General features: G+C 38.3%; 1 protein-coding gene across 2 annotated transcripts in view; it reads right to left on the bottom strand.

Annotated features, from left to right (window-relative positions):
• Window positions 1-19014, bottom strand: part of LOC109413923 (protein kinase C) — a 57999-nt gene that overhangs the window by 20726 nt on the left and 18259 nt on the right. For both annotated transcript variants that reach the window (XM_062858978.1, XM_062858979.1), the window contains exons 2-3: window positions 3301-3494; window positions 1931-2116 (exon numbers count right to left, since the gene is read on the bottom strand). In XM_062858978.1, coding sequence (XP_062714962.1) covers window positions 1931-2116; window positions 3301-3494 — 380 coding nt within the window. The remainder of the gene's footprint in view (window positions 1-1930; window positions 2117-3300; window positions 3495-19014) is intronic.

The following is a 19014-nucleotide window of genomic DNA, read 5'->3' as shown; positions in this document are numbered from 1 at the left end:
CGGTGGACCCGCCTACCGGATGTCGGATATCAACCCGACTAAAATGGTTCTCGAGTCATCCGACCGGTACTAGAATACAGCGAGCTAGGTGGGTCGATCAAGTGGAGGACGATCTGCAGACCCTTCGCGGAGTGCGGAACTGGAGACACACAGTCATGGACCGAGTAGAATGGAGACGACTCCTACGTACAGCAGAGGTCACCCAAGCCTTAGTCTGACCAGTAAGGTAAGTATGCCAGCGTAATGCATGGGACAGGTTTGCGGGCTGTTCGGGCTCGTTTGGGAGTTGACCGTCAATGTTAACTTCTTTTCCCGATCAGCCTAGATAGCTGTGTAGTGTCGGTAGCAGTTGTCTCAATTGGCTAAGAATAACACTATGGACCGCTTGATCCATTGGTAAGAGTCCACTAAACAGGTGACCCCTAATTCATGGTGTTACGCGGCTTTATGCTTACCGCGCCAATGAATGAATGGTTAGGGGTCTAATAAAACCCTAACCACAAACTGAGCCTGTAGAGTGTTAGGGCATCCTCCACAGTATTACGCCCTTACTGCGCTAACCGGAGCAACGGTGCAGTGGGCCTTGTGTTTCCCTTCTTAGGTCTCAAATTTGAGGCAAAATAAGGGCGGGATTATTGAAATGTTGTAAATTAGCTTACATTACTACCTATATGGTTTCGCTTAATGCGTTTTCGCCATTGGCGTTTTTCAATTGACACCGATTTGGTTTGTCATTGATGTTTCCTTTTTGTGCTGTAATTGTGAAGAGTGTAATCCTGTCTAGTTTGGGTAGTGGCTACGGCTAGGAAACCTAGGATCAATTTTCAGCGTAAAAAGCGTGTGTAGCCCAAGTGGCTCTACTTCAAAAAGTTGATTTTCGTAGTTACGGTATAGGTTACCTTGGGAACATCGTTTTGCATCTTTCATTATAAATGAAGTGTCGTGCCTCGAGCATGCTATATTTTAGAATAACTTTAACAGTATGTTTCAACCTTTCCTTGCGGATGCCTTTAAACATGCTCTTGTTTTCAGCATCTTTTCGCTGATATTTGGCAGTTGCTACGATGATTATATCATCTGAAGTAACTCAAACATTAATTTGAGTTGCTTCAGTTTGATGGAATACTTAGGTTTAGGTAGTACAGTTCATAGATAACTTAACATAGAATGGCACCTAACCCAACTCTGCATGAGCAAAATTTGCCATGAGTTGACTGATTGGCATGTGTCAGATGAGGAGTCTCCATTTGACTTTCTTTTCACTTTTGGGTGTTGCTTCACAAACTTTGCGTATTCAAGCGTCCCTGCTAAACAAACTAGGGAACCTGTAATCATTGATTGTGACCACATTTTATGGATAACTCGCTTCCATTGCTACTCTAAGAGAGTTTCATTGTGGCGAAGACGGCTAATAACAAGACAGACATCTACTCTCTCGCTCCATATACCTTGGGAGCTACAAGCACACTAGCGCCATGAACGACTTCAGGGAACAACATCATAAATGAGTGTGCATGTGATGCTACCATTTCCGTGTACATATTTGCATGTACACGCACACAATCAAGTTTTAATGTTCCTGTGAACCGTTGAGGGCGTTTCAACCATGTCGCCAGCAACAGGGTGGGAGCTGTCTGTCTTGTTATTAGCCGTCTTCGATTGTGGTATACCATAGCTATTGCTTTGAAAGAAGAGGTATTCTGAGGAACTCTGATCTGTTCAAGTTCAAAATATCTTCGGATATTTTGGGACAGGTTTGTTAATGAATGATGATGATGTTGACGAATGATGATGAATGATGATGAATGATGATGAATGAAATGAATAACTTTTGCAGCTGAATCGGAAAAAAAATCTGACTTTGGAACAAGACAATTTGGGATGGAAAATATGTTTCATAACAATGATGTTTATTCACAACGCTACTAACCTGGTGGACGCGCCTCCGCATGGCACCGCGCCGCCTGTTCAGGAATGGTTGGTCCTTGCCGCCCATCCGTCGGTAGGAATTTGTCGTCGTCTGCTGGAGCATTTGCTGCGATGCAATACTGCTGGAGTCCTGGTTCCATTTTAGGTCGATTTTGACGTGTAACCGACCCTGTGGTTCCAGATCCACCTGGAAGTGAGATTTACAGGGTATTAGTGTTGGGCACTTGTGAATATGTAGATGGTTTCCTTGAAATCAAATCCTCATTTTTAAATAAAGTACAGCATGTGTTCTAATTATATTTTTAAGTCCCTGGCAAATTCATTTCTTCTTTTGCTAGGTCTAGTAGTGGTTCATAACACTGGTTATTTCTTATTCTCCTGCGCAGAAGAGTATATCCCTAGAAATAAACTTTTCAATCAAAAGACAAATTCTTCTTTGGTCAGTGAAAAGAATTGTCAGACAAAAGAGGCACAAAACAAGCAACAAAGAAGGTGCGACGATTACTTTTTATCCCTACTGGTAACAGATAATGACATGATCTCTAATTTTTTTGTTGCAGACAAAACGGAAGCTGAATTTGTTGCGTACTTTTCAATTCGTGAATAATCAATTATTGCTAACCCAAAGTCGAAACTGTTTGATGATAGAGCTTCACCAGAGCTGCAGTCTTTACCGACTCGAAGTTACCGTTCGAAAATCGCAATGCAAGGCTTAACAATCTCTAAACTCGTGGTGTACGATGTTAATCCCATTATTTTCAAGTTGGGACAAACTTATGTCGCATGGGTTTGTTTGTCGCAACAAATACAGGTTGCGACATTGTCATTATTGTTGCGCGATGGTTGAATTTTGATTCACTGTCTTTGGTATAACGTCCAACAACTACATGAATGAAATGTCTTGCTTTATGAGATACGCGTATCCAAACAGATGCGTGTACAAATTCGTATCAGCTCTTTATCCAGATAAAGACGCTATTACTGTCTAGCATTGTTCACCGAACTACTGCATAAAGACGTGACCTTGATCATGCGTCGTATCTGCTGGAGAGAACAACTTATAAATGGTCTTCGAAATGTATGGACATGGAACTTTTTGGAATTTGCATATTACTTCTCTATAGTATACTACAAATAAATTCAACTAGCAAAGTTAATAGCAATACTGATTTTTTTATGCCATTCATTCTTGTTTTTTTTTTAGAGTTATTTATACTACAAACGACAATTGATTTTCATTTTATTCCAAACATTAAAATATAAAAATACTATATACTTATAGCATTTTAGAGATACCTTCTCAAGGGTCACAGTTTAATCGCATACCAAATTTTCGTAATCTTAGAATCGTAGAATCGAGAAGAAACTTACCCAAAAATCCTGCTGATCAGACTCGTTTCGTGTGACTAGATCGTCAAAGGAGATGGTCGTGTTGGCTACGAATACATCCGTTATGGGACCCTCGTGGAATATCGTCATGCCGAGTGCGCTGGCATTTTCCACCTCGTGTATAAAGCTTTCATTCCATACTGGATCGAATGTGCGCGGTTTTGTAGTGGATCGTTCTGAAACGAAGAAAAAAAAATTGGAATTGCTAATTATTTTTGGAATTTAGTCGACAAGAAGAATAATGAAATGTACTACAACAGTTTGAGCGCTTGATAACCCTATATTTTTGAAAAAAAATGTTAAGACTGTCTATAAGCTACGTACACTCATTTTTGGTCATTTCAGACCCCCCTTCCACCTCGTAGACTTTTGTCCATACAAAAATTTCTAAATTCTTTTGGACCGTAGACTTTCATCAATACACCCCCCCCCCCCCCTTCGAGTCTACGTAGTTTATGGACAGGCCCTAAGACAGTGCTTCCCAAACTGTACGCCGCGGCGCCCTGGTGCGCCGTGAATATTTCGCTGATGCGCCGCAGGCTCTTGAGACAAAACAAAAAAGAATATAAATCAACATAGGAACGTATTTTTTTTATTTGATGGAACTTAGAAGTGTTGCTTCAGGGTATTTTTCCAAAATTTATCCTTATTTATATTTTATGGAATTTCTGGTATGCTCCTTAAATATTTTAATTTTGACCAAATTTTAAATTTTAATAGTTTTGAGAATTTTTTGTTTAGATTCCAAAATAGACAATTGGATTTGCAATACTTCAGTTGTGTTTTCGATTTCACCAACAGCTTATAATTAAAAGTAAATACAGGTACTCTTCGATATAACGTACAAAAAAGTTTTCTCTTTGTACGTTATATCGAAGTGTACGTTATATCGAAACAGAGAAAAATTTAATATTTTTTATGCTAGTATTGATGTACATATTTGACGTGAAATTAATCCCAAATAATGATTTCGGTGAAATACACAAAACAATAATGAAAAACTTGAGTTTTGACGAAAAAGTCATTTCGTTTTTTGTGCTTCGATATAACGTACATTTTGCTTCGATATAACGTACACTATTTTTCCCCCAAATTGCGCTAATTCTGAGTAACAAGGCTAATGCTGCAACAAAACATTGATTTGAGTGATTTCGTAGTTTATCTAAGGGTTATTCGTGGGAAAAATAAAATTTTTCAATGTTGTACGTTATATCGAAGCAAAATGTACGTTATATCGAATTCGCTATATCGAGGGTACGTTATATCGAAGAATACCTGTATTTCAAAAATCTTTTCGAGTTCTTTCCAGAATAATTTCCGCCAGTCTTCCAGCCTTCTAGTTTTCAACTGGTTTTTGGGACGACATGTTTTACTAACATCACTATCACAATATATTTCTGTGAATTTCTGTGATTTAAAAATTTTCGCACCAGAGGCACTCTTAAATTCATGTGAAAGATAGCCCTCCAAGCTTTTCTCTAGACATAATAATCAAACGCATGATAATAAATGGTCCTGAACATTGTATCTTAGTTTTCTGACATTTTTCACATTACATTCTTCTAGTCAATCTGTGAAAATTTTGTGATTCCCGCAAAAATCTAAGATTTCCATAAAATTCTGAGAAATAATTTCAATTCACCCGGAACTGTTAGAATATTGCGGGTATTTTACTGTTTTTGGTTGAATTATTTAGACCCAGAAGCTTGCTTAACCCTCCTTGTGCATAAGGATCACTTTTGACCCAAACTGTACACCACGTCAGCGAGCTGTTCCCAACGTGATGCATTAGGAAGATTAATATATACATAGAAGTTTTTGTCATATTTGTTAACTGATAATTCTTCACAATTTTGCATTCAAATTTTTTAACCGAAATTGTTCTAAAATATTGAAAATTCTCTGTTAAAAGATGTTGGTGCGCCGTGAAATTTTCGAAACTTTCAAAAGGCGCCGCGATAGCAAAAAGTTTGGGAACCTCTGCCCTAAGAGATAAAGAGTTTTTTTTTTCCTTTATTAACGTGGATTTTCGCCCTAGGTGAGTTCGCCACGAGGTGAGATAAACAGTTAAAAAGTAAAGAAATATTACAAAGATATGTATTTTTCGGATCGAAACTTTAGTTTTGTTTAGGGTAACATGATATTTATTTCAAGCTAATATCTCCGCAAATTTGCGTGAACCCTTTATAAGGCAATGTCAACTACATTGCCACTGACAATTTATATTTTTTTCTGCTTGATAACAACTTATGTCGAACGTCTTTTTGGTTCTTTGGTTTACACACTCTTGAGATAACTAACTACGTTGGATATTTTTTTGATCCTGAATAAAACTTGAATAGCAATTTGGGACTTGTTTGTATACTTAAAAACGTCAAAATTTGACTACGTAAAGAAAATCAGCTCCAACTTTTTACAATAAGCTTTACTTAGCCTTTACTACTTTGAAATCTCTCTTCGGGCTTTTTGTCATAGTCCAGAGAAGAAAAGTACCTCGAAACTAAACAGGCTGTGGCAACTATATTGCAACCTAGATGTTTGCAAACAAAAATTGGTTTGTACATGTTATTATGTATATAATAATTTACATGTTAGTATGCTTTGACACCTCGTTCAATTTTCTCGGTCTTAGAAAAAGTTGAAGGGTTTCAAAAGCAATCGAGGGGTTTCAGCGGCGTTTCTGGAATTTTCAAGGGGGTTTCAGATGTACCAGAAAGATTCAGGGGCGATACAGAAAATGTCCATGAATTTTCAAGGAATTTCAGAGGTTTGAAAAGTGTCCATACATATTTCAAAGCTATTCCGGGGCGTTTTGGGGATGTTACATGGGTTACCAAGGGTTTAATGGGTGTTTCTTGGCGTTTCAGAGACGTTCAAAGCGATTTCAGAAACGTTCCAGGGATTTTCAAGCGGATACAGTTTTTAGTGACGTTCAAAGGGATTTTAAAGGTGGTTCAGGGGATTTCAAATGTATTTTAGAGGGTTCCAGGGGGTTTCAGAAGTTTTCATAGAAATTTCAAGGGCGTTTCAGGGACGTTACAGGGGTTTTCAGGTGCGTTACAGAGGTTTTCAAGGGATTCCAGAGGTGTTTCAGGGTGTTTCTTTGACATTAATAGCGGTTTCAGGGGCATTCTAGCTGATTCAGTTTTAAAATGACGTTCAGGCGTGTACCAGGAAGTTTCACAGGTGTTCCAGAGGATTTCGAGGGTATTCCAAGAATTTTAAGGATTTTTAGGGATATTCTAAAGCAATTTTAGCGGCGTTTCAGGGGTTTCTGGAGCGTTCCAGGGGGTTTCTAGGGGTTTCAGAGTCGATACAGGGGATTTGAGCGGAGTTCTAAGTGTGTTCCAGAGGTGTTCAGGGGCGTTCCAGGGGTTTTTAAGAGGTTCCGAGGGTGATCCAGGACGTGTCAGGGAGGTTTCAATGAATTTCAAGGGCATTCCAGAAAGTTTCAGGTTTCAAAAGTGTTCATAGAGATTTCAGGGGCGTTTCAAGGATGTTACACGTGTTACAAAGAGTTTTGGCGTTTCAGAAACGATAAAAGCGATTTCAGGGGTTCCAGGAATTTTCAAGCGGATCCAATTTTTAGTAACAATCCATTTCAAATGTGTTCCAGTGCGTTTCAAGGGTTTTCGAGATCTTTCAGGTATTTTATTTGGGATTCCAGAGCGTTCCATCGTTGCTCCGGGTGTTTCGCGGTGATCCAGGAGTGTTCCAGGACGTTCCATGGGCGTTTAGGGATGTTTTAGAGTTCTCAATGATTTGCAGGGGCGTTCCAAAGGATTTCAGGGCTCTCAATCCAACGGAAATCTCTTCGAACCATCCTGAAATGCCTTGAAAAGTGTTGATACGCGTCTGACTCACTCGAGGAAACACCCCCCCCCCCCCCCTTGGAAGGTCTCTGAGACACTCGAACAACCTCCGAAACCCTTCTGAAACTCTCATCAAACAAAGAAATGAAAATATGACATACAAATACAGATACCGTCAAGTCGCCATTCACCGTGGGGGCTCCATTCACCGTTGGCCTTCGAATATTTTTTCATTATTTCCATATTACGATTGAATGATATGACAATTTCCCTTCAATTTCACCAATACAACACTAATGTATTGTTACCATGTCAAAACGCTCATTAGAAACATTTAAAAGTATCATTTTGACACTAAAGTGTGTTTACATGAAGCGGGTTTCTGCTCGTTCACTGCATACGTAGTGAAAAAACGAAAACTGCGCTAAGGTGAATTAAGCGATAAACTAAATGTAGTAACGTTTTTATTCCACCAAGAAGCAATTAAATTCACTTATCAGGTATGTATTTTGCATTACCGAAATAAGTTCAACAAGAAAGTACGATTACTCGTACTTTTTAATTAAAACAAAAAGGCACGGTAAATGGGTACCCTAAAAATCAATGGTCTCCATTCACCGTGCCCCATATTGTCCCATATATCTAGAAAAAAAATCGAAAATTTGAACATTCGTTTTTGTAATAAAATCTTGCAAGTTATTACTTGAAATGAATTTAAACGAAGAAAATTCCCTTGGCTGGGTTGTTTTGATCATGTTTAAACAAAGTAGAATAAAATTTCTCATACACGGTGAATGGGTCCCTACTACCACGTTGGATGGTGACCTACCACGGAATTAGGCGACCCACTACCCTTTACTAATTGTACTATATCACCAAATTTTGTGAAAAATTTTCTTCTTCTGTGGATATTGCTTTAATTTTAACCTATAATGAAGGCAATTAAAAGCGGCACCAACAATGTTTATAAGACTGGTGTCAAATGACAGCCCTTATTTGCCCTGAATCCTCTTAGATCCACGGTGAATGGTGCCTTGACGGTACTGTATTTCCGAAGAAATCCTGCAGAAAATTCGTGAAAAACTTCTATACCCAAGCAACACACATGGTTGCAAAACAGTCACGGCAGCGTATCTAAGGGTTACGTAGTAAGTCACAGTTACTTCTGTGCAACCCTTACATGCGCTGCCGTGATTTTTTTGTAACCGAGTGTGTTGCTTGGGAAGAAGTCCCTCCAAGGAGTTGGCTCTTGTAGAGATTGTAGGAATGGTACTACTGTACAAATTCTGGGAGAAATTTCGAGAAAATCTGCTATGAAAGTTCCAAGAGGAATAGAGGAAAATCTCAAGAGAAACACTAGGAGAAATTTCACGACAACATCTGAGATACGCCGAGAAAGAGTTGTGGGAGTGTTGTGGAAATCTAGAAATAAATCCTGGAAGAAATCCAGCAAAAAATAATGTGGGTGAAATGCAGAAGGAACTTCGGGAAAAAATTCGTGAGGCATTCTGGCAGTAGTATCGGGAAAAGCTACAAGAATAGCTTTCTCGGGAAGCTTACCAGACTGATAAGAGCAACGATGGACGGTGTGCAGAACAGCGTAAGTATTTCGGGTGAACTATCCAGTTCGTACGAATCTCGACGGGGACTACGGCAAGGTGATTTGCTTTTCTGCCTACTATTCAACATCGTTTTGGAAGGTGTTATGCTATGCGACGAGCCGGGCTCAAAAGCCGGGGTACTATCTTCACGAAATCCGGCCAATTTGTCTGTTTTGCGGATGACATGGATATTACTGCTAGAACATTTGAAAAGGTGGCAGGACTACACACCCGCCAGAAACGTGAAGCAGCATAGGTCGGACTGGTGGTGAATGCGGCTAAGACAAAGTACATACATGCTGGTAGGTGGGACTGAGCGAGACAGGACAAGCCTTGGCAGCAATGTTACGATAGACGGGGATACTTTCAAGGTGGTAGAAGAATTCATCTATCTCGGTTCCTAGCTAACAGCTGACAATAACGTGAGCCGTGAAATACGAAGGCGCATTTTCAGTGGAAGTCGTGTCTACTACGGGCTCCAGAAGAAACTGCGGTCAACAAAGATTCATCCCCGCACCAAATGTACCATGTACAAGACGCTACTAAGACCAGTGGTCCTCTACGGACACGAAACATGGACGACGCTCGAGGAGGACCTGAAAGCACTCGGAGTTTACGATCGACGCGTGCTAAGGACGATCTTCGGCTGCGTGCAAGAGAACGGTGTGTGGCGGCGAAGGATGAACCACGAACTTGCTGCACTCTACGGTAAACCCAACATCCTGAAAGTGTCTAAAGCTGGACGGATACGGTGGGCAGGACATATTGGTGTTTGCTGCAAAGTTGGTGTTTGCTAACCATCCGGTTGGTACAAGAAGGCGTGGAGCGCAGAGAGCACGATGGGCGGACCAGGTGGAACGTGATTTGGCGAGCGTTGGGCGTGACCGACGTTGGAGAGCTGCAGCTGCAAATCGAGTATCGTGGCGGCAAATTGTTGATTCAGTGTTACCATAAATTTGATGTTGAGCAAATAAATGAATGAATCGGGAAAAGCTCTGGAAGAACATTAGAAGAAGTTCTAGAAACAAATTCAGGAATCCTCAAGAATCTCGGAAAAAAATGTTTGAATCTTGGAAATCTGTCGGTAAATCTGTTTTAAGGATATTTATTTTTTAATTTTGTTTTCTGACTATTTAGATGATGAAATTATCCAAGTATTTCCCTATTTAATCCCTGAAATTTTTGTCCCGGGATGGGCACTCTAGTATAAACAGATTTGAGCAGGAAATTTAGGAATAGTTGTTCTCCACTATTGGTTAGAGGTCCACTGTTTATTAGAATACCCTAATATTGTACATATAATACAATACATTTAATATCTGCCACCCCTCCCCCCTCTCTCCTTTACGAGTCAACGAACACTGTGACAAAAGAAGAAAATGGTATTAAGGCGAAACTGGAATCATTTCCTCATTTTTTGGTTTTTGATTTTTTATTAAATAACGAAGCAATGTTTTCAAAATCGGTTTTCGTACACATGTACAGTATGGATCAATTCTGATTTTTTTTTTGTGGGGAAAATGTTTTTCGTTTTAGAAGAAACCATTTTTCAACAAAATTTCGCAAAAAAAAAGATTTCTGCAAAAATGGAAAACATTTTCCACCACAAAAAAATTCAGAAGATACCTTGATCCATACTCTACATATGTACAAAAACCGATTTTAAAAATATTGCTTTGTTATTTAATAAAAAAAAAAAATCAAAAACCAAAAAAAATAGGAAATGCTTTAAGTTTCACCTTAAGATTTAAAGCATTTCCTATTTTTTTTTTTTTTTTTTTTTTTTTTTTTTTTTTTTTTTTTTTTTTTTTTTTTTTTTTTTTTACTTGGACACGAATGCCAACCTATTTGGTAAAGTGTCTTTAATAAAATATAATAATAATAATAACCTTAAGATTTTTTCTGGCCTTATGGCGCTTACGCCTAGGCTTTTGAGCCTAGACATAAGGGTTAAGTTCTTATGTCCCATCCCAGGAAGAAGATCGACGGAGTGACATTAACTTCTATCATAATGACTCTGTATGTGTAAACTAGAATTGACTAGAATAGGTATTCTAAGTCTTCCATACGTTCTGTAACCGCTGTAACATTTATTAGTTTCGTTTCTTAAACGTTACTGAATGCCATATTTTCGTCACTAAACCAGCAACATATTGTTTCACGGTAGTATTTCATGAAGTGAAGTTAGTAAAATATATAATTTGAACTATATAGGTATAAAAACAAACAAGTACTATTTTTTCATACAAAAAAAACAAAGCAAATTCTCCCTGTAGTGAACAAATTAAACGCATATTTCAAGATAAAATTGAGAGCAGCTCTGTAAACCTAGACAGAAGCGTATCGCTATCTTGGTTTTATCTAATCATACGCTATTTATTCAACCGGACCGGCAATCGTATTGCACATACAAAACTGTAGCACCCTGACCATCCCGAGTCAAATTAAAAATCACTGTTCTGTTTATAGGTCAGTGCTGGAGCATGCTGTGCCCTAGAATAAAAATGGGGATTCATTTCGGCCGCAATGCAGCGTGTATACATGTTGGTATTCAATCGACAAACCGGGGAGGTCTCGCACAACGTCAAATCAAATGTGATTCATGCAAAGCCAGCTAAAACGAAACATGTCGCTATGATTTCGATTTGCCTACTCGTTTTCCACGAGTGGAAATAAAAGAAAAACCAATACGAGCCGACACAAGACAAGGATTGGCGTAGGTATGGTGAAAAATAAAACCCGATGGAAAACAGTACGTACAGTTCGGTTCAATGCCAAATTAGAATGGAAATGGACATAATGAGTCAGAATGAGCCGGAGTATTCATAGACGACGAAGCACGAGGAGCTGGTATACTCTTCGAGCTCCCCACGAGAATTGTGGATGCACTTTAATTTCTGTTTGGCAGCAAGAGTAGCCAAACGGATGCACTTTTCAATTTATCCCTCCCACAACGAAACACGTGCAAGCGAGCTTCACGGACTGATCACCACACTGGAGGACGAGACGAGCATATATCATCGTGCAATGCTAATTTTCATATCTAGACTTCGTGCGAATCGCGCTTAAATTGGATATGTGAAGCTTGTACATGCTTCTTGTTATATGTTTGCAAAAAAAGCTAAACGCAGAGCCCCTGTGTCCCCTAAAGATCCTCGACACGTCAGTTGCATATGATGCACAGGCCTAAGTATGGTTCATCATTACACGGATGCATAGTTTGAGTTGCCATTTTACCCATAAAGACGGCTCAATTAGTGTCACATGTGATGAAAGTGATGAATCTTCCAGTAAGTGCCCGCCGGCCACCGTCGTGAAACTCTCGAATAGGAAACTCAGCATGGGTCCGTCTCTGTAATATGGTAGTCAACGATGATGAATAGTTATATTCAGCAGGGTTTACCAAACTGTGGTTCACGTTGCCACTTGTTTTGATTTAACTTATATGATTTTTTTTAATTATAGAGATTTTCAACTCCAGACTAGTTCATCTTTTAGGTAGATTGGATATACTAAGTTACTGATTTTGTTGAACCAGAAAATTGAGGGAGAGATCATTTGCACTCCATTTCGGAATTCCCTATATGGAACTTTGGGAGATGGCTTAGCAGTCTTGGTGAGAATTAAAAACGAGTTAAATAAAAGAAAATCGGGTTAAGTACGGTTCCTTTGAATTCCACTAAGAATTTGCATCCTTTGACAGATACGTATTTCGACCTCAACTGTAAGGTCGTCTTCAGTGTCTTGTACTTGACTCGAGTCGAGTCAAAAGTTTCATAAATGATTTTTCTACAAGAAGCGTTGATCGATTTGAATTAAGGAGACAAGGGGCGACCTCTGGGAATTTTTATCTGAAAGTGTAACTTTTCCCATAGTAAATCCTACGTAAACTTTGAACCGCTTGCACTAAATTATAGTTTCACCGGTTGTGCTGAAATTTTGTACAGTTCATATGGGACCTAAATGGGATCTAAAAAGTCGACTGGAGCGAGGGTTTATATTTTTCCATACAAGCGTGTCCCATACTACTGTGCATACAAGCAGTTATTTGGCACTACATCAGCATTTTATGCGCATACAGGGCATTCATCAGTGGAACGACAAAAGTAGAATCAAATTTCGACTGTCACTACCACAATCGCATTTTCAGTGACAGGATAAAATAATGCAAATTCAAATTAGTTTTTTTTTTCTTTGCAATGCTGTTTCTCATCTGTAGCCGAAGCGGCAAGGGGACAAGTGTTGTGTGTCTTTTTCTCGGTCTTTTTACAAAGAATTAGTACCCTATAGCAACTTGAAGTAAATACCAACACTCTCAAATTCAACATTATTAGTTTATTTCGCTTTTTCATGCTCAACACATTCATGAGATCTAATTTGAAATAAGCGTTTTGTTCAGATATCCCTCGTAAAAAGGTAAACACTCATATTTCACGACCGTGTTGGTGAACATTTTGATTGGAGTATAAATGTATGTAATGGACATAAGAATAATTTTTCGTTGCTATATATCACCGCACGAATTCTCAAAGGCAGTTTGGGTACTCCTGATAGTCCTCTTACATCGGTTGGCATACGATTCAAGCATGACGAATTAGTACGTAATGATGGAATCTCGCCAAAGTTGTGATATTGCTTCAGAAATCTGAATCCCCATACATAGTAAGGCTGTGGATGAATAACATGCTTCTATTCTGCAGTCACATACTGCAGTGTCCACTTGAATGGATCGTTCATAGAATAGTCGAGTAAAACTCGTTCTGTGATCTTGACCTGAAGAATAAGGCTGGAACAAATTTAATTTTTTTCTTTTATCACATTGTTCGTTGGCTCGCAAAGGGGGGGGGGGGTGGGTTTTGGTTGGTCTTGATAAATAATAAATAAAATTGATGAAAAATACCCAAACAAAATCGTTAAACTCATTGGATTGGTAGGGCTACTCTTATGTCTCCCTACAAAATGTTGAATTTCGTCCATAAGAGAAAATCAAAGTTTGTGTCAGTCTAACTGTATTTTTTTTTATTCCTGTTCGGGTCTGTCACTGCTACCAGTTTTTAGATCTATTGGGACATTACCCGTATCCTTAGTGTAAACAAAACAAAACATAATATTGTTTACACAGCACAAACATTTATTCAAAAAAAAAAAAATCAAAACAAACAAGTTAGCAATAACTAAGATAAAATGACTAAAGTCTGAATAGCTTCTACAGCGGTATCACTTACAATGTATATATATAAAATGATTGTTAAACCAAAAGAGCAAATAAACATAAATAAATTGATTGAAAAAAAAAATATCCTTAGTGTAGTGCATGTCGCATTACTCAATTGCAATTGAAGAGCAATAAAGTATCGATTTTGAAACAGTTTTTGTTTTGTTTTCTCAGAAATTTCTTTCTTATAGAAAACAAAACAAGAGCACTGATTACACAGCGCAACAAAAATTAATTAACTTTTGGTCTGTCTCAAGAGCAAACTTATGTGTCTCTGACAAATTTTGGGCCGCTGAATCCGAATCTGGGCTCTGATTTGCTCCCGCACGCCACAATTTTGAGCTATACCTCAATTTATAGGGCAAAATATGCGATTTTGGGCTTTTTTGACTGCAAGCCAATAAGCATGGACATTTATTTTTTAACCAATCAAAGGATAAATTGGTCAATTAACATCTATTCTAACGACTTATGCAAAATATTTCGTTTTACCAAATCGAATTTGATAGTTATAAGCGATATTTCCCATACAAGTCACCCTCCAAAAGTTGCATGCAAGTTTACATACTGACATAAAATGCTTAAATCTATCAAATTTGATTAGGTAAAACGAAATATTTTGCATGAGTCGTTAACTTAGATGTTAATTGGCCAATTTATCCTTTGATTGCTTAAAAAATATATTTCCATGCTTAATGGCATGCAGTCAAAAAAGCCCAAAATCGCATATTTTGTCCTATAAATTGAGGTATAGCTGAAAATTGAGACGTGCTGGAGCAAATCTGAGCCCAGATTCGGATTCAGCGGCCCAAAATCTGTCAGAGATACATAAGTTTGGTCTTGAGACAAAAAATGTTGTGCTGTGTAATTGGCCATGCATCGGAAACCTAGCATCACCCTTGTTTACCTAAGAAGTTTAGAACCACCCAACTAACAATTGCAAGTCACAAACAAGCAAGCTTGCTGAATTGTTGCTTGATAATGGTATTGATAGCTGAACTTAACTTTTTGAAAGTTTAACAAGAAATTTATTCGACTTCGACAAGCATCGATTCCTTTACAAAAGAGTTCAACAAAACATTTTTCTGCATCTTATTAAGCTGATGTATCGATAAGCATATGTTCCTGTACAATGTGCTTTTCACTTGTCAAATAAACGCCTTCAACCCGTCATAGTTTGACTCGGAACTAAGTTCGGATAATGGGATAAATTATGGCTAAAACTGTTAAGACAGCCAAGTTATTAAAGAACCAATATTTTAAACAAATCACATAACATAAAACAGAATAGAATTATGTGGCTCAACATTGATTGCCAAGAGACATAATCAACATAAAAATGAGGCATTTATTAATTTTTATTAGTCTGTAATAGGATATCTTGTACCTTGATTTCGCAGCAGTTCGATTGTACGAGACGCTTGGATCGATGCATTTGACATTTCAGCGCTGTCTGTTTACTGAATATTGTTCCCACAGTCACCTAGATAACCAAACAGCATTCAGAAGTTGACACATTTCAAGTATCCCTAAACATTCTTATGTACTATTTGTTGAACATAATATCAAGATTCCATGATAGAAACATAAATAAAAAAATTGCTTTACGGATCTTTGACTTTGCATGAGTAGATTACACGCAGAAAAATAAATTGTAAACATAATTAAATTCTAGTTCAAATCAACCAATTTTTCAGTTTACTATAGCGACAAACTGATTTCTAGTTTAAACTAAACTGTTCTATTGTTTGATAATACAAATATTTTCATTTGTCGAAATTTCTGACAGTTTGTTAAAACAAACAGAGATATGGTATTTTCAACATGAAATAATGGATTGATTAAAACGACTGCACTTTTGCCACTAACAAACCCGGAATGTGGTTATGTTGATGACGGCAGCAGCTGCGGCAGTTCGGAAATCTATTTTTAGAGCGTCGGTAAGCGGATGGGGAGAAGAACGACTAAAAAAGGCGAAACCGATCAACTTTTTGTGGATGCCGTCGTGAGTACCTGCGCGTTATCCAGCACGGTCAAAGCTGCACTTGGAAGTTGGCGTGATGGATTTGCTACACCTTCTTCGTTGTGGCGATGTTGGGGTAAGCATTTTATAGATATGTGAGTGCTTTCGGATTATGTTTATGGTTTTTATTTTGTTGAAACAAATGAAATTTTTGACATTATATGAAATGATGGTAATCGGTTGTTTTTATCGATAAACTCTAAATTAAAACAATTAAATATAACTTTGGAATAAGTAAACTCTCAGTTTAAAAATCAACCATACGTTTTATTGTTTTAAACAAGCGCCATTTTTCTGCGTGTACCTGAACAGATGTTGTGAATGCACCATGTCTACGACCATACCGCACCACATACTGCCATACATTTATAAAGATTGATATTGACATTGATATTGATACCAACACTTTTTGGCCGCGTTCGATACAAGTTTTCTCACCGTGAAATACACACTTAGAATAAATTACAGTATTCGGTGAAAAAAATCACCGAAACTGGTCTGTAAACAAGTAAACTACAGTATTACGGCGAAATCAATGAAATTGCAGGAGAAGAGAAGAAAGAAGAAGTAAGAAATCACCGAAGAACCGGTGAAATCAGACAAATTTACAGGAGACCTGTGAATATTTTACCGAACAGATCGGTGATGGAACTATTTTACCGTACTACTGTAAAATGCGTTTGACAGCCACGCCGGCAGCTTCGAGCATCAGTTCTATTAGAATTTGCGCATCATCTCCAAGCAAGACTCTCTTGTACAATGGCAGCAAGTGTGGTTCCTGATCAGAAGGTCATGTATTCAATCCCATCATCGACGTTTTTTTTATAAAAATATTGTTTTTTGTGCTCGCATAAAATCGCCGTTATTTTTGTAAAATTTACCGTACGTTCAGTGATATTGAGAATTCATTTGTTACCGAACGTTCTGCGAGTTTTACGGTAAATTTGTAAAAAGTACCGAACGTTCCGGTAATTTTGACAGATGCATTTTCCTGAGATTCGCAGTACGTTTTACCGTAATCCGTCATTTTTTCTAAGTGTGTAAAAATACTGACAGCGAAATCAGAATGGAAAACACGTGTTTTGAGCTGAACAGCTGTTGAAGTATAAGGCGTTGTTTAGTTGATTACCACGTGCTGTGCTAATTCACCACTGCTGAACACAAGTTCAGGAGTGATCATTATTGAGTCATGTTAAGATTATGTTTTGCTTTGGGTGCTGCATCTTACCATCTCTAGGATGGCGCAGTTAGGAAGGCATGCGGCTGGCAATCGACAGGTCTCGAGTTCTAATCCGGATTTAGGTAATTTTATATGTAATTCTAATTTCATAATAGATGTTCTCAACATGAGAGCAACTAATTACTCTCGTGAGAGTTCAACATTTTTGCGATTTATTTATTTTCAGTCATTTTTGCCAAAGCTTAATAAAAGCTTTCCTGTATATTTGTTAAACGCTTTTAACAACAAAAAATTAAGTTGGTGCACAACATGATGCTTTATAACTTCTCCAAATTTGTGTGAACAAAACCCGAACATAGGTTATACGCGAAAATAATGCAAATGTTATTCAACTTTATGCTGAATTAATTCCTCATAATGGTGCCTGTTAAATGAGTGAATGCTAGTTGGGCAGAGTTTTAGCATGAGCAGCAATACCATTCCAATAATGAAACATGTGTTCATTAATAAGGATTCTTGCTTGTTCTTTGCGTACTAGCACTTTCCAGTCTTCGAAGAATTAGTACATACATGGATCCCTAACCAAATTTGATTTCCTTTGCATTGAGTTTAGCCTCAGATGGTGAGGTTTTTAACTATATGAAAAGTAAAGTTGGTAAACCTAGTTTTATTCAAAAACTGGAAGTCACCACAACACCAGTAGCAAGGACTAAATACTATAATTCCTTGAATTACCAGAATACATATTCCAAAATTGAAGTATGGTAGATCTTTCACCGCAACGCAACCTAAAAAGGTGATCTACCCACGCTACGGGCTCCGTTAAAGATCGAGCATATTTTAAACCCCCTCATCCATTCATCCCTCAGCACGGGTCGCCTGACACCGTGGATTGGGGTTACCTGTTTGGTGGACTTTTGCCCCCGGAACAAGTGGTCCGTAGTGTTATTCTAAGCCAGCAGTTACACGGGCCAGTCTAACTGTTAGATAAAATATCATTCTACCTCTAGATAGCAGGATATCCCAAACTACCGTAAAAGCTCAAACAAAGTACATATGTTCTTCAATAAACGATATATAGTAATGTTCCGATTTTATCATCTTCTTCCCTGCCCCGTCCCTTTCATCCTACTTTGTATCTTCTATGTAAGGGAAATCGGGAATGTAAGAATGCGAAAATATTTTTCGCAGATTTGGAGGTCAAAATAGAACAAACGTGCAAAACTTGATATGAAACTTGCTCACTCGCGAAATTTATTATTTGTACGAAAAAGGTGCCATTATATGTGTAAAAACGCGTATTTTAATAAACACACAATTCTATAACCTTACGCCTGGCATCCACGCATCAATGTGTGAACCCTCTGCCAACCATAACACACCAACACTCCGACATCCGCATGAATTTGTGCAGGCACAGAGGTATATTCGATCTGCTGTGGATACAAACGATTACAATAATCGCTTCCATTCCCATTTTCCACATTGACCTGCAACCTGACGTAGCAGGCGCCGTTTTGCCTAAAAATAGAAGATCAGCAGCATAATACACACACACACACACACACACACACACACACACACACACACACACACACACACACACACACACACACACACACACACACACACACACACACACACACACACACACACACACACACACACACACACACACACACACACACACACACACACACACACACACACACACACACACACACACACACACACACACACTGAAGATGCCTACTAGTCCCCGACATAGAGATAAGTGACATTTCAACACACGAACACTAGCGCGAGTTTTTCCTCACACAATTCAAAGGCTATTTAGATTGCATATGCAAATATTACCCAATCGA

Source organism: Aedes albopictus, chromosome 3, assembly GCF_035046485.1.
Source record: "Aedes albopictus strain Foshan chromosome 3, AalbF5, whole genome shotgun sequence".
Lineage (NCBI taxonomy): Eukaryota > Metazoa > Arthropoda > Insecta > Diptera > Culicidae > Aedes > Aedes albopictus.
The sequence above is the reverse complement of the archived record's forward strand: the minus strand, read 5'-3'. Positions and strand labels throughout refer to the sequence as shown.